This window comes from Acomys minous (assembly GCF_964271855.1).
Source record: "Acomys minous genome assembly, chromosome: 2".
Taxonomy (NCBI): domain Eukaryota; kingdom Metazoa; phylum Chordata; class Mammalia; order Rodentia; family Muridae; genus Acomys; species Acomys minous.
In genome coordinates this window covers 19,786,494-19,807,529 of record NC_140484.1, presented here as the reverse complement: position 1 = coordinate 19,807,529, position 21,036 = coordinate 19,786,494, and the positions used below count along the sequence as shown (strand labels likewise).

At 50.8% G+C, this 21,036-nt stretch overlaps 1 protein-coding gene across 1 annotated transcript in view; it reads right to left on the bottom strand.

The window, feature by feature from the left end:
* Nucleotides 1-334: 334 nt before the first annotated feature.
* TLL2 (tolloid like 2) overlaps nucleotides 335-21,036 on the bottom strand; it is a 106,944-nt gene continuing 86,242 nt past the window's right edge. Inside the window, exons 11-21 of the mRNA XM_084749680.1 lie at nucleotides 20,663-20,779; nucleotides 19,634-19,779; nucleotides 18,332-18,527; nucleotides 13,430-13,555; nucleotides 12,605-12,765; nucleotides 10,810-10,990; nucleotides 8,592-8,717; nucleotides 7,102-7,229; nucleotides 4,313-4,526; nucleotides 2,071-2,321; nucleotides 335-554 (exon numbers count right to left, since the gene is read on the bottom strand). Coding sequence (XP_084605806.1) covers nucleotides 420-554; nucleotides 2,071-2,321; nucleotides 4,313-4,526; nucleotides 7,102-7,229; nucleotides 8,592-8,717; nucleotides 10,810-10,990; nucleotides 12,605-12,765; nucleotides 13,430-13,555; nucleotides 18,332-18,527; nucleotides 19,634-19,779; nucleotides 20,663-20,779 — 1,781 coding nt within the window. The 3' untranslated portion in view covers nucleotides 335-419. The remainder of the gene's footprint in view (nucleotides 555-2,070; nucleotides 2,322-4,312; nucleotides 4,527-7,101; nucleotides 7,230-8,591; nucleotides 8,718-10,809; nucleotides 10,991-12,604; nucleotides 12,766-13,429; nucleotides 13,556-18,331; nucleotides 18,528-19,633; nucleotides 19,780-20,662; nucleotides 20,780-21,036) is intronic.

Below are 21,036 nucleotides of genomic sequence, written 5' to 3'. Positions count from 1 at the left end.
GTAAAAACTTCCAACCACACCTGTGAGTAACAACTTAGACATTGCCAAGCTTTTATCCTTGATGCCCAGTGCTGACGGAAGGCAGCCACGTCACCAGGATAACTTCATGTTGCTGGTTACCTTTGGAAGCCAGTCCAGAGCTGAGAAAGAGGCAGCCTTTTGCCCCATAGGAGAAAAAGTTGGAGAACAAGTGTGAAGGAGCACAGCTTGTCTACACTAACCTCAAACCTTGTTCTCCTTTAGAAGCTGCTATTGATAATGCTGCAGCCAGAACCAACAGGGCACCCTTTCCCCTCCTCCTGGTATGTACGTTCAGCCAGATAGATAATTCGTTGTGGAGAAAAATACTGTACACTGGGGTCTGCTCGTTTGTTAAGTGTTTAAAACATCCTAGTTTCTGTCTTTCCAGAACCGTGGCGCTATTTCCTCATGTGCAAGGCATCTTGGAACTTGGTGCTGGTGTATCGTGCATGGAAGCCTTTCTTGTTGATGGTGTCATCTGTGTAGAATCGAATCATCAGCGAATCTCCTGCAGAGTAGATTTCCTCTAATGGCTGAGGGAAAGAACGAGGAAAGCTAGATTTTAGGTTTGTCGGTTACTGTTGGGATTTAAAGGAGGATGTACTGAGAAGGCGCCTAAGGATGACCATGGCTGCCATGAGGTCACTAGAAACTCTGACGGGCATCTCAACAGGCTCCTTCTCAAAAAAAGACTCCCCGGGCCCTGCTTTTACCTATGTTGAACCTATGCACATAACACATATAGCATCCATTAGGACCCAGGCGGGCCAGGCACTGTGGTGACCACACTCAGACCTCCTCTAGTGAAAACTTCACAAAAGTGTCATAAGACAGGTACTGGCTCCATTTTACACATATGAAAGCTAAGAGCCAAGTTCACATAGGTCAGCAGGACCCACACCTGGGGCTCTGTGATTTGTAGTGTGATGTGAATGCAGACCATCGTTCAGGCCTATGTCCTGTCCTGGCCAACAAGTGGGCGGAGCTGTTACTCTTGTCTGGAGGCTTCTGCCAGGTGGTCTGCAAGGTGGGAGCCAGATGCCAAGGCCACTGCCTGCTGGATCCTAGGGATGCCAAACGCAGCTTCCCAGTAATGGTGAACCCCAAGGGGCTTCTCCCCATGGACTCCTTGGTTTCAGGAAATGTATCAGAAACATCGGGAGGTCTCATTTGGTTGTTCTTTCTTTGGGGGAGGACAAGAAGAGACATGAACTCCGGGCAGAATGTCTGTTTTGCACCAGGAGCAGTAGTGCAAAGTGATTTGCACACAAGCCCAGGCAATAACAAAGAGGCCTGAGCAATCAGCAAAGACAGGGGTCGAAGCCCATGGCAGATGGTGTACGGTGTGGTGTGGCTGGGGAGTGGCCAGGACACTGGGCTCACTGGTTCCTATACAGTCACTGTACAGTCTCCTATGCATAGACTATCCGTCCACCCTGACTCAGGTACTGGGGATACAGTGAGCCCAGGAGGTGTACAAAAGAGGGGGGGACAAAGAAAGAAAAAGAAAAAGAATGACCTTGAATATAAACATTGTGATTATACCAAGAATGATTTGTAATCTCCCAAGACACTTGGTTTTGCTTAGGATAATAATTGTGAATACACCACGTGGTAGTGGCGCACACCTGTAATCCCAGCACTTGGCGAGGCAGAGACAGACGGATCTCCGTGAGCTCAAGGCCAGCCTGGTCTACAGAGTGAGTTCCAGCACAGCCGGGGTGACACAGAAAAAAAAAAACATGTCTTGAAAAAAGGAATTGTAAATATGTATGTTTGTATACATGATGAATTAATAAAGCCCAGAAGCCAAATAAAAATTAGGGAGAGGACTCTCTTCAAAAACAGGGGCAAAGTGCGAAAGGATGAAGTGCTCTTCCACGGCTGATAATGTCCTTCCTGTGACTGGAAGGCCCCTGACTCCTCCCAACCTGTCTCTGGGGAGTCCCCTTTCCTCTCCTGGCTCTTAGTGGCAGCACTAGCTAGGACCCCAGCTCAGGTGTGATTCCCCACGCATCAGGAGGTCGCTTGGCTATCCCTCACACTCACCCCTGAGCCACAGAAGCGGCCAAGCCTCGGTGCCGAGCTGTCATAGCCGTCATAGGCCTCCATGTAGTCATAGCCACAGTCTGCCTCCTCCTCGACTTCAAAGGTCCGGAATATCAGCTCTACACCATAGCCATCCTCCGCCACCAGCACCCAGTCACAGCGGGCCTGGCTTGGGTAGTTGTTGTCCCCAAACTGGGCGTGAGAGTAGAGCTCTTTGGTCTGCACTTCAGCTTTCAGCCTGCCCCCACACTCTGTAGCAGAGAGAGAACAACAGCTTACTGGCACCCACTGGCTCTGACATCCCCAAGAACGGGCCTTTAAAAAGACTAATTGCTGCCCTCTCTCCCCACCAAGGGAGAAAAGGAGCCAAGGAGTGGATTGCCTAACTGTTTGCAGGGATGGGACTGATCTAACTACTTCCAACCTAGGGGATACTGGAAGAAGATACTGCTCCCACCGGCTCCAGGGCATATTGTAATTTGTAGTGTTGACCAGCAGAGGGCAATAAAAGCATGTCAGAACTGCTGCTGAGCCCGGCAGCACAGAAACCTCCCTCTCTACTGGAAAGGGCTGCTAAATGGGGGGGGGGGGGGGGGAAGATAGGGGTGGGGGGAGGGATGGGGGTAAAGGGTAGAGGGATGGTAGTGTGGGGAGGTGCAGGTGGAGTAGGGAGGTGAGTCTTTACTCCTGTCTTTATTCTAGCTACAGTTGCTTCATGCCTGACCTGCCTTTCAACTCATGAGACATACAATGAACACAGAGAGGGCAGAATGCCTCCTCCCCCACCTGCGGCAGCACCACCACCCCACCTCCCCAGCGACCTGACACTCTGTAACTGGACTCAACCCTTGGCAACACTCACAGGTCGGAGGGAGGTTAGGCACCTTGCATCCAGAACCACCCCGACCCCACCCCCACCCCCACCCCCACCCCACCCCCACCCCCACCCCCACACCATCCATTCTTCCATACAGCCTTGTGGCTCTCAAACCCTGTCCTGTCCTCTGAGGTGTCCCCACACTCTGCAAGCCCCTGCTGTAAATAGTCCTTTTATTCAGTTCTGCAAATGTTTCCCAAGTAAGCCCCAATTCCCCATGGACACCTTAACACACCCTGAATGGCTATATTTTATTTTACTTTATTCCGTGTGTCTGGGTGTTTTGTCTGTGTGTCTGTGTGTGTGCACTGTGTATTCGCAGTGTCTGGCGGCCAGAAGAGGGTCTGAGAGGCCCCTGAAACTGGAGTTACAGGCAGTTGTAAGCTATCATGTGGGTCCTGCGAGGGCAGCTAGTGCTCTTAACCACTGAGCCACCTTTCTTACCCAGAGCACCCATATTCTGCTCCATGCACAGGGACAAGAAGGTGAAGTCACTATCAGTGGCCTTAAACTCTTGTGGGGGAAGCATAGATCCTTCAGAGGTTAGAGAGGGTCTCATGAAATGTGGGGCGTCTGCCTAAGCAGGGAAGGCTAGACTGCTTAAGCATGGGGACTGTATTTCTGTTTGCTCCGAGCCTTGTTTTCTGGCTCTGATTTAAAGGGGTGGGGTGAGGCTGGGGGAAGAGGGGCTATAAAAGAGCCACAGTGGGAAAGGAGCTTTTAAAAAGAATGGCAGTGCCCCACGATCGATTGTGACCTCCTGCTCAGTGCCACAGACAAAAACCAGCAGGTTCTTGGGCAGCCCCTGGCTCTCCCACAATTAAATGCCAGGATCAAAGGGCCTACATTCCTCCACAGGGCTGACTAAGATGACAGAGCAGAGTCCATTTCCTTATTGGTCTTCTTATATTTAACAGTGTGGATAGTTAACATTTCCTTCCAAAGGACCCAGCAGAGCTCCTGACGTTTGGAGCGCCACGAATTAAAAATGACAAGCAAAGGCAGAATTTTCAGAAGTGGCCCCTTGAGAGTAAAAGGACTGCTTTCCACCATTCAGTTCTCAGACCTTTGTACTTCCCAGGCCAGCAAAATAACAAACACGTTTTTAAGGGGGAAGAACTGGAGGAGGAAAAGAGGAAGATGGGGGCGGGGCGTGGAGACACAGCCCGGACAAAGCATTGCCACATCTGAGTTTGTCGATTAAAAACATCAAAGGAGAGTCAGCCCATCAGCCTGTGGCAGCTGCGGGTGCTTCTGGTGCCCCGCTCTAACAGGGACGCCTGAGCACACTTCTCACCGAACCCTGCCCTGGCAAACAGACAGAGGGCGGTCCTTCACCAGCCTGTGAGGCCGGCAGCCCCGCACCTGTGCTGTGCACAGCCTGGAAGCCTTTTCTCTGCACCGAGGCATCCGAGTAAAACCTGAGAAACAGGCTGCTGCCCGTAGCCACCACAGCATCCGGCTTCTTGCTGCCACAGAAGCGGCCGAGGATGGGGGCCAAACCGTCCGTCCCGTCATACAGTTCCAGGTGGTCATAGGCACATTCCTGATGCTGTTCGATTTCGAACTCGTTGAATGTCTGGGGATGGGAAAGCAGAAGTCGAGGCAAGGGTCAGGCATTGAGAAGGGGAGGGGAGGGGAGGCACACACGGCCTGGCGGTATCTGTCTACCAGCTTTGCAGGGGTGCCCACCATTGCCACAGTGATACAACGACCAGACCCAGAGCCAGGCTCCCAACTGCCTAGATCCACTTTCCCCCACCCTTCCTCTAATGCTGGGAGCCAGCTAGGACTGAGGGCTCACCATGCTGGCAGCTGTGTTATAAGCTTTACAAACGTCCCCTCATCCAGTCCTTGCACAATTCCTGCAAGAAGATACCAGATGGCTAGACCTGTGATAGGTAACCTGGAACCTGTGGCTTCAGAGATGCGGCTGTTAGCCTGAGCCCACAACCACACAGTTGAAATTCTACTGGCTTTGAGCAGGGCCACGCAGTCCTGCCATCATTCTCAAAGCTGATGACATTTGTTGGGTATTATTTCCTTTCCAATAAATTACGAGAATTTTCTCACTGGAATTCTAATGAAGTTATGGAGATCTATTAATATCTCAAGTGAGCAGAAGGAGAAACTGAGTCATAAAGATGCTAATTGGTTTGCTTAAATCTATTCATCTGGAGTGAGAGGGGAACACGCCCCAGAGCCGACCTTTTCCAGGACACCCTATTAACCATAGCCAGATCCTGCCTTTCTTCCTGTCCCTCCATCAAAGACTGTCCCTGGTTGATGGCCTGGGGAGCTGGACAGTTTCAGGCCATGTATAGCTCACTGGGTGCTTGGGAGAAAACTGAGTGGCTAATGAGCTGCCTGTGATGTCATGGTGAGCAGGGAGTGTTAGGTGAAGGCTTGGACCAAAAGCACAGATCAGGAAGGGGGACACTAGTGGGGTGTGTGTGTGTGTGTGTGTGTGTGTGTGTGTGTGTGTGTGTGTGTGTGTGGGGTAATCATTACTCCTTTAGTAACAAAAGACAGAATTCAGTCAATACACCCATCAACCATTTTCAAAGAAAATGTCTTTCTCAGACTGAAACTTGTGTGCAGACACCTCAGATAGAGGCTTCTCACTGCGCAGGTTGGGAGGTCCCACGCCCAGGACACACTGTTCTCTGTGATCACCAGGAAAGGACATTGCCAAACAAAAGCGCAGCTTTCCTGCAGATGGCAGTGTAGGGCAAAGCTGGCCTTTCAGGGGTACTCCCTAAGTCACCCTTACCCAGATTCCACACTGTTCTGAGGGACCTAGGGCAGAAGAAGATAGTTTCTATGTAGGCAGTACATGTCATGTACAGGAGGTGGCTGAGGAGCATGCCCCATGATCTGGTGTCCCTTCTGTACCCATGATGCCTTGGGAGCCCATTAATCTATCCTTGTACAGCAGGAAACACCCTGGCACTAGCATCTACAAATCACCCTGCTCTTTCTGTTCTCTTCTCTCCTCCATGCATTTTTAGTGTGCCATTCATAAGGCCCATCTGCTCATCTCAACAGTCTGGGTGTGTGTGTGTGTGTGTGTGTGTGTGTGTGTGTGTGTGTGTGTGTGTGTTCCAATGTATGTGTGCATGTGAGTGTGTGTTCCAATGTATGTATGTATGTATGTGAGTGTGTGTTCCAATGTATTTGTGTATGTATGTGTGTTCTAATGTATATGTGTATGTGAGAGTGTATGTGTGTATGTGTGTGTGTGTGTTCCAATGTATGTGTGTGTGTGTGTGTGTGTGTAAGAGAGAGAGAGTGTGTGTGTGTGTGTGTGTGTGAGAGAGAGAGAGAGAGTGTGTGTGTGTGTGTGTGAGAGAGAGAGTGTGTGTGTGTGTGTGTGTGTGAGAGAGAGAGAGAGAGAGAGAGAGAGAGAGAGAGTGTGTGTGTGTGTGTGTGTGTGTGTGTGTGTGTAACAGGTTCTCTAACTGTCAGTTGCTTCAGACTCCAAACACTATAGGTCAGGGGTAGGGAGCTAGGCCATAGGAGCCAGAGAACAGACTCAAGTTTTTTGGTGTTTTCGTTGTTTGTGTTTGCAAGACAACCCATCAGATACACAGATGAGACTTTAAATGATTTGCAAGGTAATTGTTGCTTTTTTTAACTGGTCCTATTGTTAATTGAAAAAGATGTAGATTGCAGAAGAGTATTAATAATTATATTTATTCTATGTGAGTGATTTGGGTAATTAAAAAAGTGTGGGAAACTTCTGAAGAGATCCACAAATTTCTAGAGTGGGAATGGGGCACCTGAGGACTTGTGACCTTCCCTCTCAACCTTCTGTGTAAATTAAGTCTTTTGGGCTTGTTTTCTTCTTGAAGACTGAAATTAATGTTCTGTAAGAGATCAGCTCTGGACACAACTGAATCTCATACAGCAACTGCAGACCTGCGTGGTGGCTGCTACCTTTCTGGCGCTGGTGTTACAGAGCTCTGCGCATGCTCCCTTCATCTGTCCAGCAGCCCCTTCCCCCGCAGTACAAGAGTCACAGCATCGTGTCGTTTCCCAACAGCAAAACTGAGACCTGGACATGCTCCATGCTGGACACAGAGCAGGGATCTGAACCCATGCCTGCCTACCACCAAAGCTTATGCTCTTAACAAACCAATGAGGCAACTCACAATTTTCACCCTGTGCCCTGCGGTTGACGAAATGTTCCAGGTACATTCCTTCCGGCTGGGGTATTTGTCAGGCCAATTCGGGCTCATCAGGGTCCCCTCTGCACTGCTGATCTTGTACGCACAGCCAGCTGGAGGTCAGAAAGGGACACACACACGCAGAGGGATCATTCAAATGGGGGCAGCATCATGGGGGGGGGGCCTCAAGGTCAATGTCCAATGTTTGGGCAGCCAGCTTGGATCTGGTGTGACCGGTGTTGGCTTTGTTTGAACTGGCCCAGGAGGAGAGAGGTTTCTGTTACTATGACTGTTCCCACAGAGGTTGGCATGGGAACATGGTAGAGTCAGAACATGGTTAGAGCTTAGACACTGGGGTCGGTGGTGTTCAGTGAGAGTACTGGCTCCACAGCTTATGGTATTAAGACCTCTCAAGTCCTCAAGTGTAAACGGGGTGCCAGGCTCATGCACGTGGGTTAATGTCACAAGTAGAAGGTCCAGAGAGTGCCACTCATGGTAAATGTTAGTTAACAGAGATCCCTATGAGAGCACCATGCCTTTCCTCCATCAGTCTCATCCATGGGACACCTGCTTGGTCTAGGTCACATGTTATTAGCCAGGAGTGGTGCCAGGGCTTGCTTGGTGACTAGTATTTTGAGTTTGTCTTCCTCTGTGTTAAGTGGGTTGCATGCACCCTCTCACTTAGTTTCTCACATCCCCAAATAAGAAAACAGAAGGAGGCAGGTGGTCTTCACCTCTTCCCCCCAACTCTGCTACTGGACCCAGGGCTGGACAAGGCCTGAAGCTGTGTTCATCACAGACAAACAATTCTGCTTCACTGGGCAAGGTGAGAGCTAAGAGCAGGATTTTCCCACAAAGGCTGGACTTGCAAAGCTGTCTGACTCTGAAGGATCTCAGCAGAGAATGAAGAAGGAAGTGAGCAAAACTCCTATTTCACTCTCAGTCCTAAATGGCCTTGTTATGACAAAGACATAGGCCTAGTGCTTGCTGACACCTAGAATACACAGTATGTGCAAGACTGTCTCAAACACATCCTTGTAGAACCCTTAGGGAAGAGGCATGCAAGAGGCATGCTTACCTTATTTGTCACAGAAGAAGAACCCAAGGCTCAGAGTATTTAAGTAGCTGCCTGCAGTTTGCACAGCTGGTAAACGGCAGAGCCATGGTTTAGATCTAGGTGTATTGATTCTGGAGCGGACTAGATTAACTAGTCTACAATAGGCACTCATTTGGGGCCTCCTGAAGAGACTGGCTGTCCCCTGGGAGAGCCACCAGAGTGGTGTCCTGCCGGAGGGCCACTGGGATGAAGATTCAGACAGAGATCTGATGGCACTGTGCAGATGGCGGCTCCCCAGGCTGATTCCCACCCATCCCTTCCGAGGCTGACTCCCACCCTTCCCTCCGCCACCCACTCACACGCGGAGAGAGGCAGGTGCGCCCAGACAGTGCCCGCCCAGCAGGTGCAGCAACCTCACCTTCTTTGCAGCCGTGTCCATTTTCGTGGAGCCGGTACCCGTTCCTGCATCTGCACAGGTAGCTCCCGAATGTGTTGACACACTCCTGCTGGCAGCCGCCATTGTCTTTAGCACACTCGTCCTTGTCTGCTGAGAACAACGGACTCTCCTGAGAAGGGCTGCCAGCTCGCCACTGTCCCTGTGGCTCAGAACACCTGCTCCTCCAAGGAGCCTCCCAGATCATAATCCCTTAAAGGGGTGGCAGTCATGGAGGGAGCATCTTTGCTTGTGATGGGCACCCATTGGTCTCTTTGGGGTTCTCTGTGCTCCTAAAGCGCTGTCGTCTGTTCTTGTCTTGCCTCCCACCCAAAGCAAGGTGCTCCCAGAAGGACGGGCTCACATGAACAGCAACAGCAGCAACAATGAAAACGACCAGCATATACTGAGTACTTACCACAGAATAGGTCCCTGGCACCTCCTATATGTTACTGTTATCTAAGTTAACTCCCTCTCAAGCTTAGAGGAGCATATATGTACCCCCAGTTTACGTGCACAGAAACAGGCTGAGGCAGCTCAGATTCCCAGCCATTCAGCAGGAAGCATTTTATGACCGGAAGGTCTAGACACACACTGTCCCCTGCATGTGGAGAGGTAATTGCATGGGCCAGGAGCCACATGGTGAGTGCTTGAGGCTGTGTCTCAGTTGTCTCAGGCCTCCTTGGGATGCTGAAGGGGAAAATGAATGGGAGCCGGGAAAGCCCTTGGGAGAGTGTCTGGCCCCCAGGAAGTGTTGGTTGTTACAATTGTGATGACATGTGACCTCCAGTGTTGGCTCTTATCCTGTGATGCCTGAGGTGCTAACTGCTGTGGCCACCGTTCTTCTGCAGTAAATGAGGTTCTACTTCTACCTTACTCACTATATACAAGCCTCGGGGATGCTTGCTGCCACCCTTCCCTAGTACTCTATTGCCACTATCGCCGTGGTGACCTACGACAGTTCACATTGTAGCTTCATCCTTGTATTTCGTGGGGACAACCAAGAGCCCACCCACAACTCTTAGATGCAAACTAACTGCTGCAGCCCAGTACAGGCCCCTCCTCTCCCTCCTCTCTTCCAAAGTCCTCTTGCTGACAGTCGTGGGTCTCCTCCTTGCTCCCCAGATCTAGCTTCTCCGTCCCTGGGTTCTGTGTGTAAGCATGAAGCTGTACCCCGACATTAGGACCTTGACTCCTGAGGAGATTTCTCAGCTCCGTTTTGCATGGCCTGGTTTGATAGCATGGCCTCCCTGCTCAGACCCTACCAGAGCTGTGCATCTTGTCCCATGGGATCTTATTCTTCAGCCAGCATTCATGGCTCATTATGGCCATGCGACCTGGCCCACCTGTGGCCTCCTCAGATGGCCATGGTCCCTGCCACTCTGGTTTTATCTCAGTCTTTGTGAACACTGAGGAACACCCCATACACACACACACACACACACACACACACACACACACACACACACACACACACCCCGAATCTAACCTCGTGACATCCCCTCATCTCCAAACCTTGATCGCTTCCTTTCTAGTCATATACCATTGCTTCCTCAGCCCTTCAGATCTGGCCCAGATCACACGCATCGGGCAGAGAGCTTTACCCGCTGCCTCAGGCCCCTTCTCCATAAATGCCAACCCTTGTCAAGCCTGACCGAAGGTGAGGCTTAGCAGGAGGAAGATGTCTTTCTGGCCTCTCCAGCCAGAGTGAAGCTTATGCAAGGCCAGATGCCATCCGGGCAGCCCCTGAGCTCAGGTCTGTGTTGTGCCCATGACACGAAACAGAACTTGCTCAGTGAGAGACCACCTGGCCCAAGAGCCAGAGACAGAACTCTGAGCACCTGCAAAACCAACACATTATGGGCTGCTTCGACACTGAGCCCTTAGTGACCCAAACACCCCATCCAGCAGTTTATACGCCAGCGGGATGTGACCAACAGGACCAACATGCTCTGTGGTGTCTTTGGATTCTGATTTCTGCCTCATAGAACTTAAGAGAGTAAAATCCTTTGTTTTAAGCCACACTTGGTGTGTGACAACTTGTTGGGGTATCCCCAGCAGATGAACTGGGCCACTAGTATTTAAAAAAAAAAAAACCACCCTCAGGGTAAAAGAGGAAGAGGAAGTTGGAGAAGGCATAGAGGAGGCTTCAGGAACCCAGGGTCCAGGAGCCTTCGGGCCTCTGCAGGCCCGCCCCACCTGCCTGAGAAGAAGTGAGCCCGGAAGCCCCGCTTGGAGACTGTGTTGTCAGACTTGAACTCCACGCGCATGTTGTTGCTCTGCGACGTGATGACCTCAGGGGTCTCGGAGCCACAGAACTTGCCATGAAGCTTGGCGTCGGGGGAGAGGCCACTGCGCACCTCTACGAAGTCATACTTACAGACCTGTGAGGGAACATGGACCAGGGCAGTGTGCTGCCCCTCAGTTTCTCCACATATGTGTCCTCAGGGGCATTGATGTCACCCCTCCCTCTGTAACCTCTTGCCACCATAGTTGTGGTGTCCTGGAACTCTTTGTAGCTTCATCCTTGTATTTCATGGGGACAGCTAAGACTCCATCCAGAGCAGTAAGAGTGCAAACCAACTGCCCAGTACAGTCCTCTCCTCCCCCTCCTCCCATCCTAAATCCTCCCACCAACACTCGTGGGTCCTCATCAGCATCCTCATCCTAGAACTATACTCTTCCCTGTGAGTAAATGGGCTCAGCAAGTCTTGGACTGAGTCCTCTGGATTGTCACTATGCTGGTGAGCACCAGCAGGTGATGGCTACTTTGGCTTTCTAGCCGAGGCTCCGTGAGGTACCACTGCCTGGCAGCAGAATGCAGGATGCTTCTACTTGGGCTACCACAAGGCACAGGCTTCAGCAAGGGGCCCCTGCTGTTAGGAGACGGCAGAAGAGGGGACAGCAAGGGAGGGAATGCCTTCAAGCAGCCCCTCTCCATGATAGTCTCATGCAGACAAACTAATGCTCAGAAGGTAAAAGACATTTGTCTCATGTCACTTGGCTCAGCAGTGAGAGAGCTAGAACTAGATTCCACAGTACCTGAGGTGGCCCAGAACTTTCTTTGAAAACAACTTAAATACTGAATGTCTGGTCAGTCACTTTCAAATGGCTATTTTTTTCTTTCTGTGAAATACTCATTTTGAGGCTAACCCTGATGGGCTCTAAAACTCTCTCTCTCTCTCTCTCTCTCTCTCTCTCTCTCTCTCTCTCTCTCTCTCTCTCTCCCCCTTCCTCCCTCTCTTAAAGATGTGTTAGTTGCATCTATGTGTGTGAGCGCAGGTGGCCATGGAGATCAGAGCAGTTGTAAGCCCACCAACAGAGGTGCTTGGAATGGCACCTGGGTCCTCTGTAAGAGAAGTATACCCTCTTGACTGCTGAGTCATCTCTTGAGCGTCCTGCATTGGGATGTTGGCATGGAAGCCTCTCTTAGTGCCCTAAAGAAGTGATGGAGTGGGTAAGAGCTGGCTGTGGCTGTTGATAAAGTGACCGCCTAAGCTGGGCTGTGGCAGGGGTACATACATGGAGAAGCCCACATAGCCTCAGGGGCTTATACTAAACCCAGGTACAGACATGGGGTGTTCCTGTCACCATCCTGACGTCATCATCCATGGCCACTTCCAAGAGAAAGGAACAGGCTATTTCTAGTATCCTTGACGGCTGCTAGCCCTCAGCACCTTTTTTCCTCTTTGGCTAGACACTAGTCCTCAGATCCTCGCCTTGGAGTTTAGATCTGCCCTGACTACGCTACCCACAATGCCTGCATCCTTCACTCTTGGCTCCATCTTCCTTGCACTCAGTGAAAAGGACATGCAGCTAAAGTGACTCAATGACACATGCCCCCCTTCTCTCCAGTCCCCATTTCTGCCTAGTCTACCCCTCCCCCGCAGGTCTCCACAGAAGTGCACCCAGGCCACCTTCACGCCTGAAGAGCAGGCCCTCGCTGAGTCACTTCTCAACCCAGCCACCACCCCGTGAGTTACAGGGCAGAAACTTACGTCATTGCCTTCCAGCTCAAATGCTTCGAACTGCAGGGAGATGCGGTACTGTGTGGGGGCCACCACCTGCCAGACACAGTTCTTGTTTGTGGGGTACTCCTTCGGCCAACCAGGGCTGGTGATGGTGCCATTTAGCTTGGTAAGGAATCCACCACAGGCCACTGCATGGAGGGAAACAGACTTTAGAGCCATCTGTCTTTGGTTCCAAGTGACCGCCATTTCCCCCCAAGCATCGGGAAGACCTGATGCTCTTTAGTAACCATGAAGGAATGAGACAGTGAATGGTTTCCGCTGAGGCTTTACAGGAACAAGGTGGGGACATGCCTACTGTTTTTAAAGTGATGATGTCACATTTGAGCTGTCACACGGTAGCACAGGTGGGGGTCTCCACAGCTCTTGGACCAAAGGAGAGTGAGAGGTGCCTGCACCAAGCTACTCACTGCGCCTGTCTTGTGGGAGCAAGCAGGTTCGTGTAGATGGGTAGGTGGGCTGAACCCAGACCACATGGGAAAGAGGCAGATGAGAGCTCAGCAACTGAGTCATGCCAGAGTGCTCACAGTTCCTTGCGATTTTGCCATGTTGACCACATGAATCTTACGCATTCACAGTAGGCAACAAGCTGCATCCTCTGTGTCACAGTGTCAAGGGTGGCTGGAACCTGTTATGCTTGCGACTGTCCCCACTTGTTTCTACTTCAGAAAAGTAGGTGGCTCTTCCTGTACACTGTTAATTTCATAGTCAGCTGACTGCCCATCTCTGTCCCCACTTCTCCTAAAACTTGTCTCCCATTCCCTGTCATTTCAACTAGACAGGTCCAACACCAACCTTCACATGTCTTCTTGTCGGAAGCCAGCTCGTAGCCAGGGTCACAGGCACATGTGTAGCTGCCGAGTGTGTTTACACAGCGTTGCTCACACCCTCCATGGTCTGGCCAGGAGCACTCATCCACCTCTGTGGGGAGAGAAAGTGACAGGGCTAAATTGTCACCACTAGGCACAGTCCATTTCCTCCCTTCCATGTCCTAGGGCTCTAGGTACATGGCTCTGTGACAAGAGCTAATCCCAGTGGCTACCTCCTAAGAACTCCCGTGTCTACACTTAACAGTCATGTGCAACTACAGGCAAAGGTGGGATCCTGATCACATAAACGGGAGAGTCTAGTTAAGAACTTTTTGGAGGGCTGGAGAGATGGCTCAGAGGTTAGGAGCACTGACTGCTCTTTCAGAGGTCATGAGTTCAATTCCCAGCAATCGCATGGTGGCTCACAACCATCTATAATGTGATCTGATGCCTTCCTCTGGCTTACAGGTGTACATGCAGGCAGAGCACTGTATACATAAGAATAAATAAATAAATCTTTAAATAAAAGAATTTTTTAGAGACATTAGGTAAGGGATTGTAATAGACAGATACATTTCTACATGAAGAGGTACAAGTATCCTAGACAGAACTAGAAGCCTGCTCCACAGCATTTTTATAGACATTCTTATAAAGTTACAGAAACTTGGGCTCAGGTTAGCCACTGCTCCTGGGAGAAGCTGTTGGGTAGGCAGAAAGGAGGGTTGGGGTGGGTAGCCTGAGGGGTTCAGCACAAGCCGTGTGCTCAAGGCATTAAACAACACTGAGCAGGATGGTTGGGCTCTGACCGTAGACAGGACACAGGAGTCGCTGGGGAATCCCCCCAGAAGATGTTAGCTCACACGCCACCGAAGAAAAGAAAACTCTTAGCCTTGGCCATCTCCAAGAGGAGTTTTAGAAATAAAGAGGAAATTGTTCAGTTGCCAGGCTGTGGTGCATCTAACCTCGAGAGTGACAGAAGGCTGGGTATGCTCTGACTGTGCCAGAAGGTCTAACGAAGGGACCACTCAAGATCATTTAAAATGCAAACTGGGTGGGGCAGGAACGGGAGTACAGATCCGTGGCACCAAGGAAAGTAGGGGCAGAGAAAGCATGAAGTTGTCGGCCAATTCTTGAAAGAATCAATTGCATAAGACATCTGAATGGCTAAGAGCTGGGAACAGCCTGACAAGTTAGCTACCCAGTCTCACCACCATGGCAGGAACCTTTAATAATATCCTTGAAACATGGCTTCTCAGAACCTTGCCTACTGTTTCTCAGAGATTTTCTTGGGTTGTCTGACTCCTCAAACTACCAGCAAACTACCTGCAAAGTGCAACCCTCTGTCTACTAGTTTTCCCTCTCTACCACCTTCTTCCAACTCAAACGGACCTACCCTTTGCCCATCTTCCTTGTCTGTCCTTATCAGCCTGATTGCCCCTTCCCAGTGAGAAGAGAGCTTGTCAGTGCCCCAGTGGTTCACTCAGTGGATAGCATACAGAGTAACTCTGAGGACTGGATGTTCTTTGGCCCAACAATGACTGAAATGAGTTGGTCTTTGGGTGCCAAGAGATACCGTAGGCAGGGAGGTTGAGGTGAGGTGAGGTTATCCAGGCCACTAATAAATGTAGTATGAAGCATTTTGAAACAATGTTCAAGTAACTATTTACTTATCGTGTTGAAATATGCAAAGCACTTTCTTAGACATCTGCCAGGAATTTTGAAAAGAAGGAAATAAAAAAGATAATACGGGGCGGTAGAAAGAGTCTGGGCTTCCAGCTGAGCAGGGCCCGACTGGACCAATTGACATGACCCAATCACATGGACGTTAGCTTCTCTGAGCCTTCCTCTACCTTGAAAATGACAAGAGTAGCCTTGGCTCCTGTGGCGATCGAAAATGATGCCCGTGAGGGACTGGCACATCGTCAGTGTGCAGGGTGGCCACTTCAAACAGCTCTGCAGCAGCTTCTGCAGGGCTAGCAATTGTAAAGATGACAACGCGGGGAGTAGAAGGCGAAAGCAGCCTGGGCCTACTCATATCCAGGGGCAGGAGAGAAGGGCGGGGCAGATGGAGGGAAGGGATTCAGGATGAGCCAGTGAAGAAAGAATAGTCGGACGGGGAGGGACGGCAGCAGGTTCCAGAAACTGATCAGAGAGCAGAGGAAACTCAGCAAAGATCCCATGATAAAGGACAAAGATAAATAAAGACCTAAGGGGAGGGGAGGAGAGGCCTGATGCCAAGAGATGCGGTGGTTGTGGGCAGGGCACAGAGGCAAGAAAGGAGGGAGGATCACGATTTCTTAGCATAGTTGTTGCCAAGTGAGAGGTGAGAAGCTGGTGGAATGGACTTAAAGCAAAGAAAACAGCATTCATACAGAGACAAAAGGATAATCTGCTGGCCAGGGTGATAGAGAAAAGCTGCAAGGCAGTGGGCTGTGCTACTGTCCTCAGCACTGCGCCAGAGTGGGTAAGTGCCAGGCAAGGGGACATCATCATTCTTGCCAGGGTCTGGCTAGCTCCGTGGCCTCCACAGGGCCACCTGAGCCAAGCCCACTGGCTCATGGTCACTCCACATAGGGCACATCTTCTAAGAAGACCTGGGAGTGTTCAGGCAGAATCTGGAGCTCTGGCTTCTCTCCGTCCTCTAGGTACACAGAAAAAGAAGGAGCCAGTCGGCTGCTCAATAATGAGACCCAGGTAAGATCTTAAAATCATTGCAGACAGAGGTAATGAAAGGAAAGTTAGTGCCAACCACAGGACTTTGAAGGGATGCTTTGAAGAAAGCCTCTACCACCACCCTTCACCCCCTACGGTCCCTCAGCACTGCAATGATAGTGCCTAGGGATTCAAGATGGATTTCACACTCCTTGTGTAGGGGTGTGGGACCAGCCAAGCCTTGAATGCCACCATCCTCTCTTGAAAGAAACAGAAGTGTAAGGCTCTGCCTGCTGCCTAGCCAATTGGCTCTTAGAGGGGCTGCCATCTGGCACCAGGAGATCAGCGCCGAGGCCAGCTGGCACCCCGGCCAGTGTGATAGGCCAGCTGGGCCCCAGGCAAAGGCTGTTGCCAACTGGCATCGAGGCCCAAGGTTCTCTGGCTCACCCCAGCTCTGCCACAGGCTTTGTGGCTGTGCTTCCAGTTCCCTCCCCCTGGCAAAGGCACACGAGCCAGACATGGTGTTCTGGGGCATCCTACTGTGGCCTCCCTGGCTGGTCAGAGGAAGCTGGGCGTTATGCTTTTCATTCTGTCTCTTGCTCTTCCCTGCATGGCACAGAAGGGAAGAACAATAGCCCCATGTATCACGTGGGGCTCAACAGCTTACAAAGCGTCTCCAAGCCATCATTTTATTGGAGCTTCACAATGCAACAGACTGTCTTCTTTCCGTTCTGCAAAGGGAGACTGGGGCTTCAGTAAGGGAGTGAGGCTGCCTAGCAGGGTGGTATGTCTTGAAGTCAGGTCTCCTGACAGCCAGCCCTTCACGGAGAACCCAGGGAAAGGTATCTAAGAAGAGGCAAGGCCAGAGATAGCGGCTCACATCCGTTATCTGAGCACACAGAAGCTGAGGCCCAGTGAGTCACAGGCCAGCCTGGGTTATTATGGTATAATACCCTCTCTCAAAAGCTACAATAATAAAATAATAAGGAGGCACAAGGAAGATGGGGATGGAGGGAAGGAATTAGGATTTTTGTCTGTCCCAGGCACGGCACACAGGAGATGGGAGAAGGGAGGAAACAGCTCTCTGATGTGGGTTTGGGTGGCTGGACACCAAGTGGTACCATAACGAAGGAGCCATGAAGAAGAAGCTGCAGGGACCCCTATCTCTACCAAGGGCTTGTAGCATGCATGGGCACACAGCCATGGGCCTAGGGGGTACTCCCGTGTCTGTCTTAGGGATGATGTGCATCCTTTGGGGGTCCTGAGTGCCTTTCCAGAGAAAACACAAAAGCCCCTTCTTATTCTGAATTGCTCTGTGATCTGGGTCTGATTCCATCAAGGAGATTTGTTCCCCCACTGTCCTCCCACATCACTCTCTTAGGGACCAGCAGGGAGGATGGGAGACAGTGTCTCAGGAATGGAAGACCTGGCTTGCTCCTCCCTCTTGCACCAAGAAGTGTCAGGCAAAGTTGTAGAGGCTCTGGGGTCTGGAGCCAGACAGGGTTTGCATCTTTAATCTGCCACTCATCCCCAAGAGCAACCCTGAGTGACCTTCCTCAGCTCTGACCAATATAATCCAAACCTAACTGGAAGGGTTATCACAGGAACAAACTGGTATCAGGTAAAGCAAGTATCCTCCACAGGCTGTGGGACACGGTGAGCTCAGTTAATAAAGTTGCCTTGAGTGTGTGGTTATTAACTCAGGATTTTGTTAAGTGTAGTTTGACTGGCAAAATCGCTAGGCCTTGAAGGCTGGGTTCACTAGGTAAAGTGCTTGCTGTCTGAGTGTGGGGACCTGAGTTCAGAGCCCCATGAATGCCAGGTATGCATGGCAGCCTGCTTATAATTCCAGCATCAGTAAGCTGACTAGCTAGGCCAGCGAAAAGAAGAGGCCCTGCTTCCATGGACAGGGTAGGAAGTGTTTGAGAGAGCCTCCTAATGACAGCCCCAGGCATTCACATGTGCACGCACACACGTACACACTTACACACACCCACGTTTCTGTGAACATGCTATCTCCCTCTTCCATCTCTCTCTCTCCAAATAGAATAATTTCCTTGTAGAAGCCAAGTGGTGAACCCCCACAGGGCCCAACTAGCAGTTATAAATGACCAGCCTCCTCCTTGCAGGAGTTTTGCTTGCTGTTAAAGCCTCATCTAGGGTTTGAGATTCTTATGCTAGGGAAAGCAATACTTCTTCCCACAAACGCACACAGGAACAAGCTGCCAAGCCATACCCTTGAAAAAATTAGCCGCGAAGCCCGCTTTATTGATGGAGCCGTCGGACACAAACTTCACCCACAGTCTATTGGCACTGGATTTCACAGCCTCTGGCTTCTCATAGCCGCAGAAGTGGCCAATAAGGGCACTGTCCTCTGTGGGGCCGTCGCGGATTTCCAGGTAGTCGTACGCACAGCTGTCATGCCTCTCAATCTAAAGAGAAAGACAGAGGCCATGTGGTGACACTGGTGGGCGTGGCTTCGAGGTTTTTTCTTTAACTGAGAATCAAAACCTTAATCATCACTCTCAAATCTAACTCAGCTGAGCTCATTCTCAGCTTGTCCGAGCTGTCTCTGTTGCCGAAGTCAAGGCGAACCAAGCTGAAGAGGGTATAAGAGAAACAAGGAAGACGGGCTTGAAATAAACTTTTAGGTTCCTGTTTTTAACTAAAAGTGGGAACTCGTGTTTCTTGTGTGTGTGTGTGTGTGTGTGTGTGTGTGTGTGTGTGTGTGTATGTATGTATGTGCATGTATCTCTGTGTCTGTGTATGTGTGTCTCTATGCATATGCGTGTGTGCATGTCTGTGTGCGTGTCTGTGTGTGAATCTGTGTGCATCTGTTTTTGTTTGTTTGGTTGGTTGGTTTTGGTTTTTTCAAGATAGGGTTTCTCTGTGTAACAGCTTTGGCTGTCCTGGAACTTGATCTGTAGTCCAGGCTGACCTCGAACTCACAGAGATCTGCCTGCCTCTGCCTCCCAAGGGCTAGGATTAAAGGCATGCACTATCTGTGTGCATATGTGTGTCTCTGTGCATGCCTGTGTGTTTGTGGGGGGGGCTGTGTGTCTGTTTGCGGGGGGGAGTGTGGGCAGAAGTAAACACCTTAGGTGTAGTTATTACTTTGTGTTTTTGAGACAACCCTTCTCATTAGCCTGAAGCACACCAGTTAGGCGAGGCTAGCTGCCAGCAGCCTCAGGGATCTGCCTGCATTGCCTCCCAACCGGTGTACAAGGTAAACCATTATGTGTGGCTTTTTAAGATGGGTACTTGGGATCCAACTCAGGCTCTCATGAGGGCAAGACCAGAACACAGTTCACTGACTGAGCCATCTCCCCAGGCCCCACCCCCAGAGCTTTCTGTTTGTTTTCTGGTTGAGACAAAGCCTCAGGACATGGTCCAGTCTGGCCTAAAACTCACTTTCCTCCTGCCTCAGCTCCTGAGTACAGCATCTTTGTAGCGCTGTAAGAGCCTAACTTTACAGAGCAAAGAGTGTGACAGGAGCAGATACCAGAACACAGTCTGGAAAGCATCCCGGCAAGCTCACCTCAAAGGACTGGAAGGTGAGTCCCACGTGAAACCCATCCGCCACGGTGATCCTCCACACACATTCCTTGGAAGGTCTGTAGTCGTCAGGGTAGTTGGGAGATTGGATCTGGCCTGCATCTTTGGTGATGTCTCCCCCACACATGGCTTTAGAGAGAACACAGGGGAAAAAGAGCATCTGCGATCTCGTCTAACAGATGCAGGTGGCTACATATCGCCACTAGGTGGCTGTAAGAGCCAGCGTTTTTCATCTGGGTTCTAACAAAGCTGGCTTTGGGAAAGTGTAGTGTTTGTTGCAGCCCTGTAGCTCCCTCTCTCTATACACCGGAACCATGCAGGGCACCGTTCCAACTGTGGGGGCCTGGCCACACCCTTAGAGTCTTACTCAGGTGGGCCCGGAGAAGGTGGAGCTGCAGAGAACGTGCGTGTTTGCATACACTGATGGGCCCGCATGTACGCATGTAGACGTGTTCCCTTTTCCTCTTACAAAGTAAAATTTTGGAGTCTCCAAATTCTTGACGATTCAAGGCGAAGCAGGGGCCTCTGCTACTTTTCTAGTTCCATTCTTTTGTGAGTTGGGGGAGTTAAAAACATACAGAAGCAGGCCTGGGTGATCTCACGGACCTTATCATACGTGAAAAGGGACCTCTAGGCAGAATCAGGTTTTCTTCTCACGGATGAAGCAAGAACTGAGAGAGGCCAAGCCCTCTCTTTGAGCTCACACAGGTGCTCAGAGGCCACTACCACCATTATAAGACTATACCCTGATGCCTTTCACACCCCAACTGGACTGAGAGGGGAGCTCACCACAGACACACATGTATGCATGTAGACAGAGGCAGAGCTCGGCACACCTGGCCTTTGCCTTCCAAATGTGACAGAGGCAGTGTAAAGTCCTCAGCTTGGACCCTGTGATAAGAGCTAGACCCTTTTGCAAGCTGCCCCATATACCTGGGGAGGAGTCGGGCTGCATTAGAAGGGCAGATGTTTGTCAGTAGCCATCTGCCCGGCTGCTTTATCAAGAACAAACCTTCATATACTGCAAAGAAGCCCTTGCCCAGGATACTGCTGCTGCTCCGGAATTCCACCCAGAGCCGGCTGTCCGAAGAGATGACAGGCTCAGGTACCTTATCACCACAAAACCTCCCTGCAAAGGGAAAGGACAGTCAGAACACTGTGGACATCGAGCTCACCTCACCACAGCCTGAAGGGAAGCTAGGAAGGTAAGCAATGACCCTGAAAGCGACAGCTGATCCTGTAGTGCACACAGGGCCAAAGATGGGCTCAAGAGTGACACATCAGTACACCCAGGGGGGGACAAGTGCAAGGCAGAGGGCAGGAACCTTCTCCTGCCACATGGCTCCTGTGTAGGTCCTGTGGTGCTCTCAGGAGTCAAGAGATGGT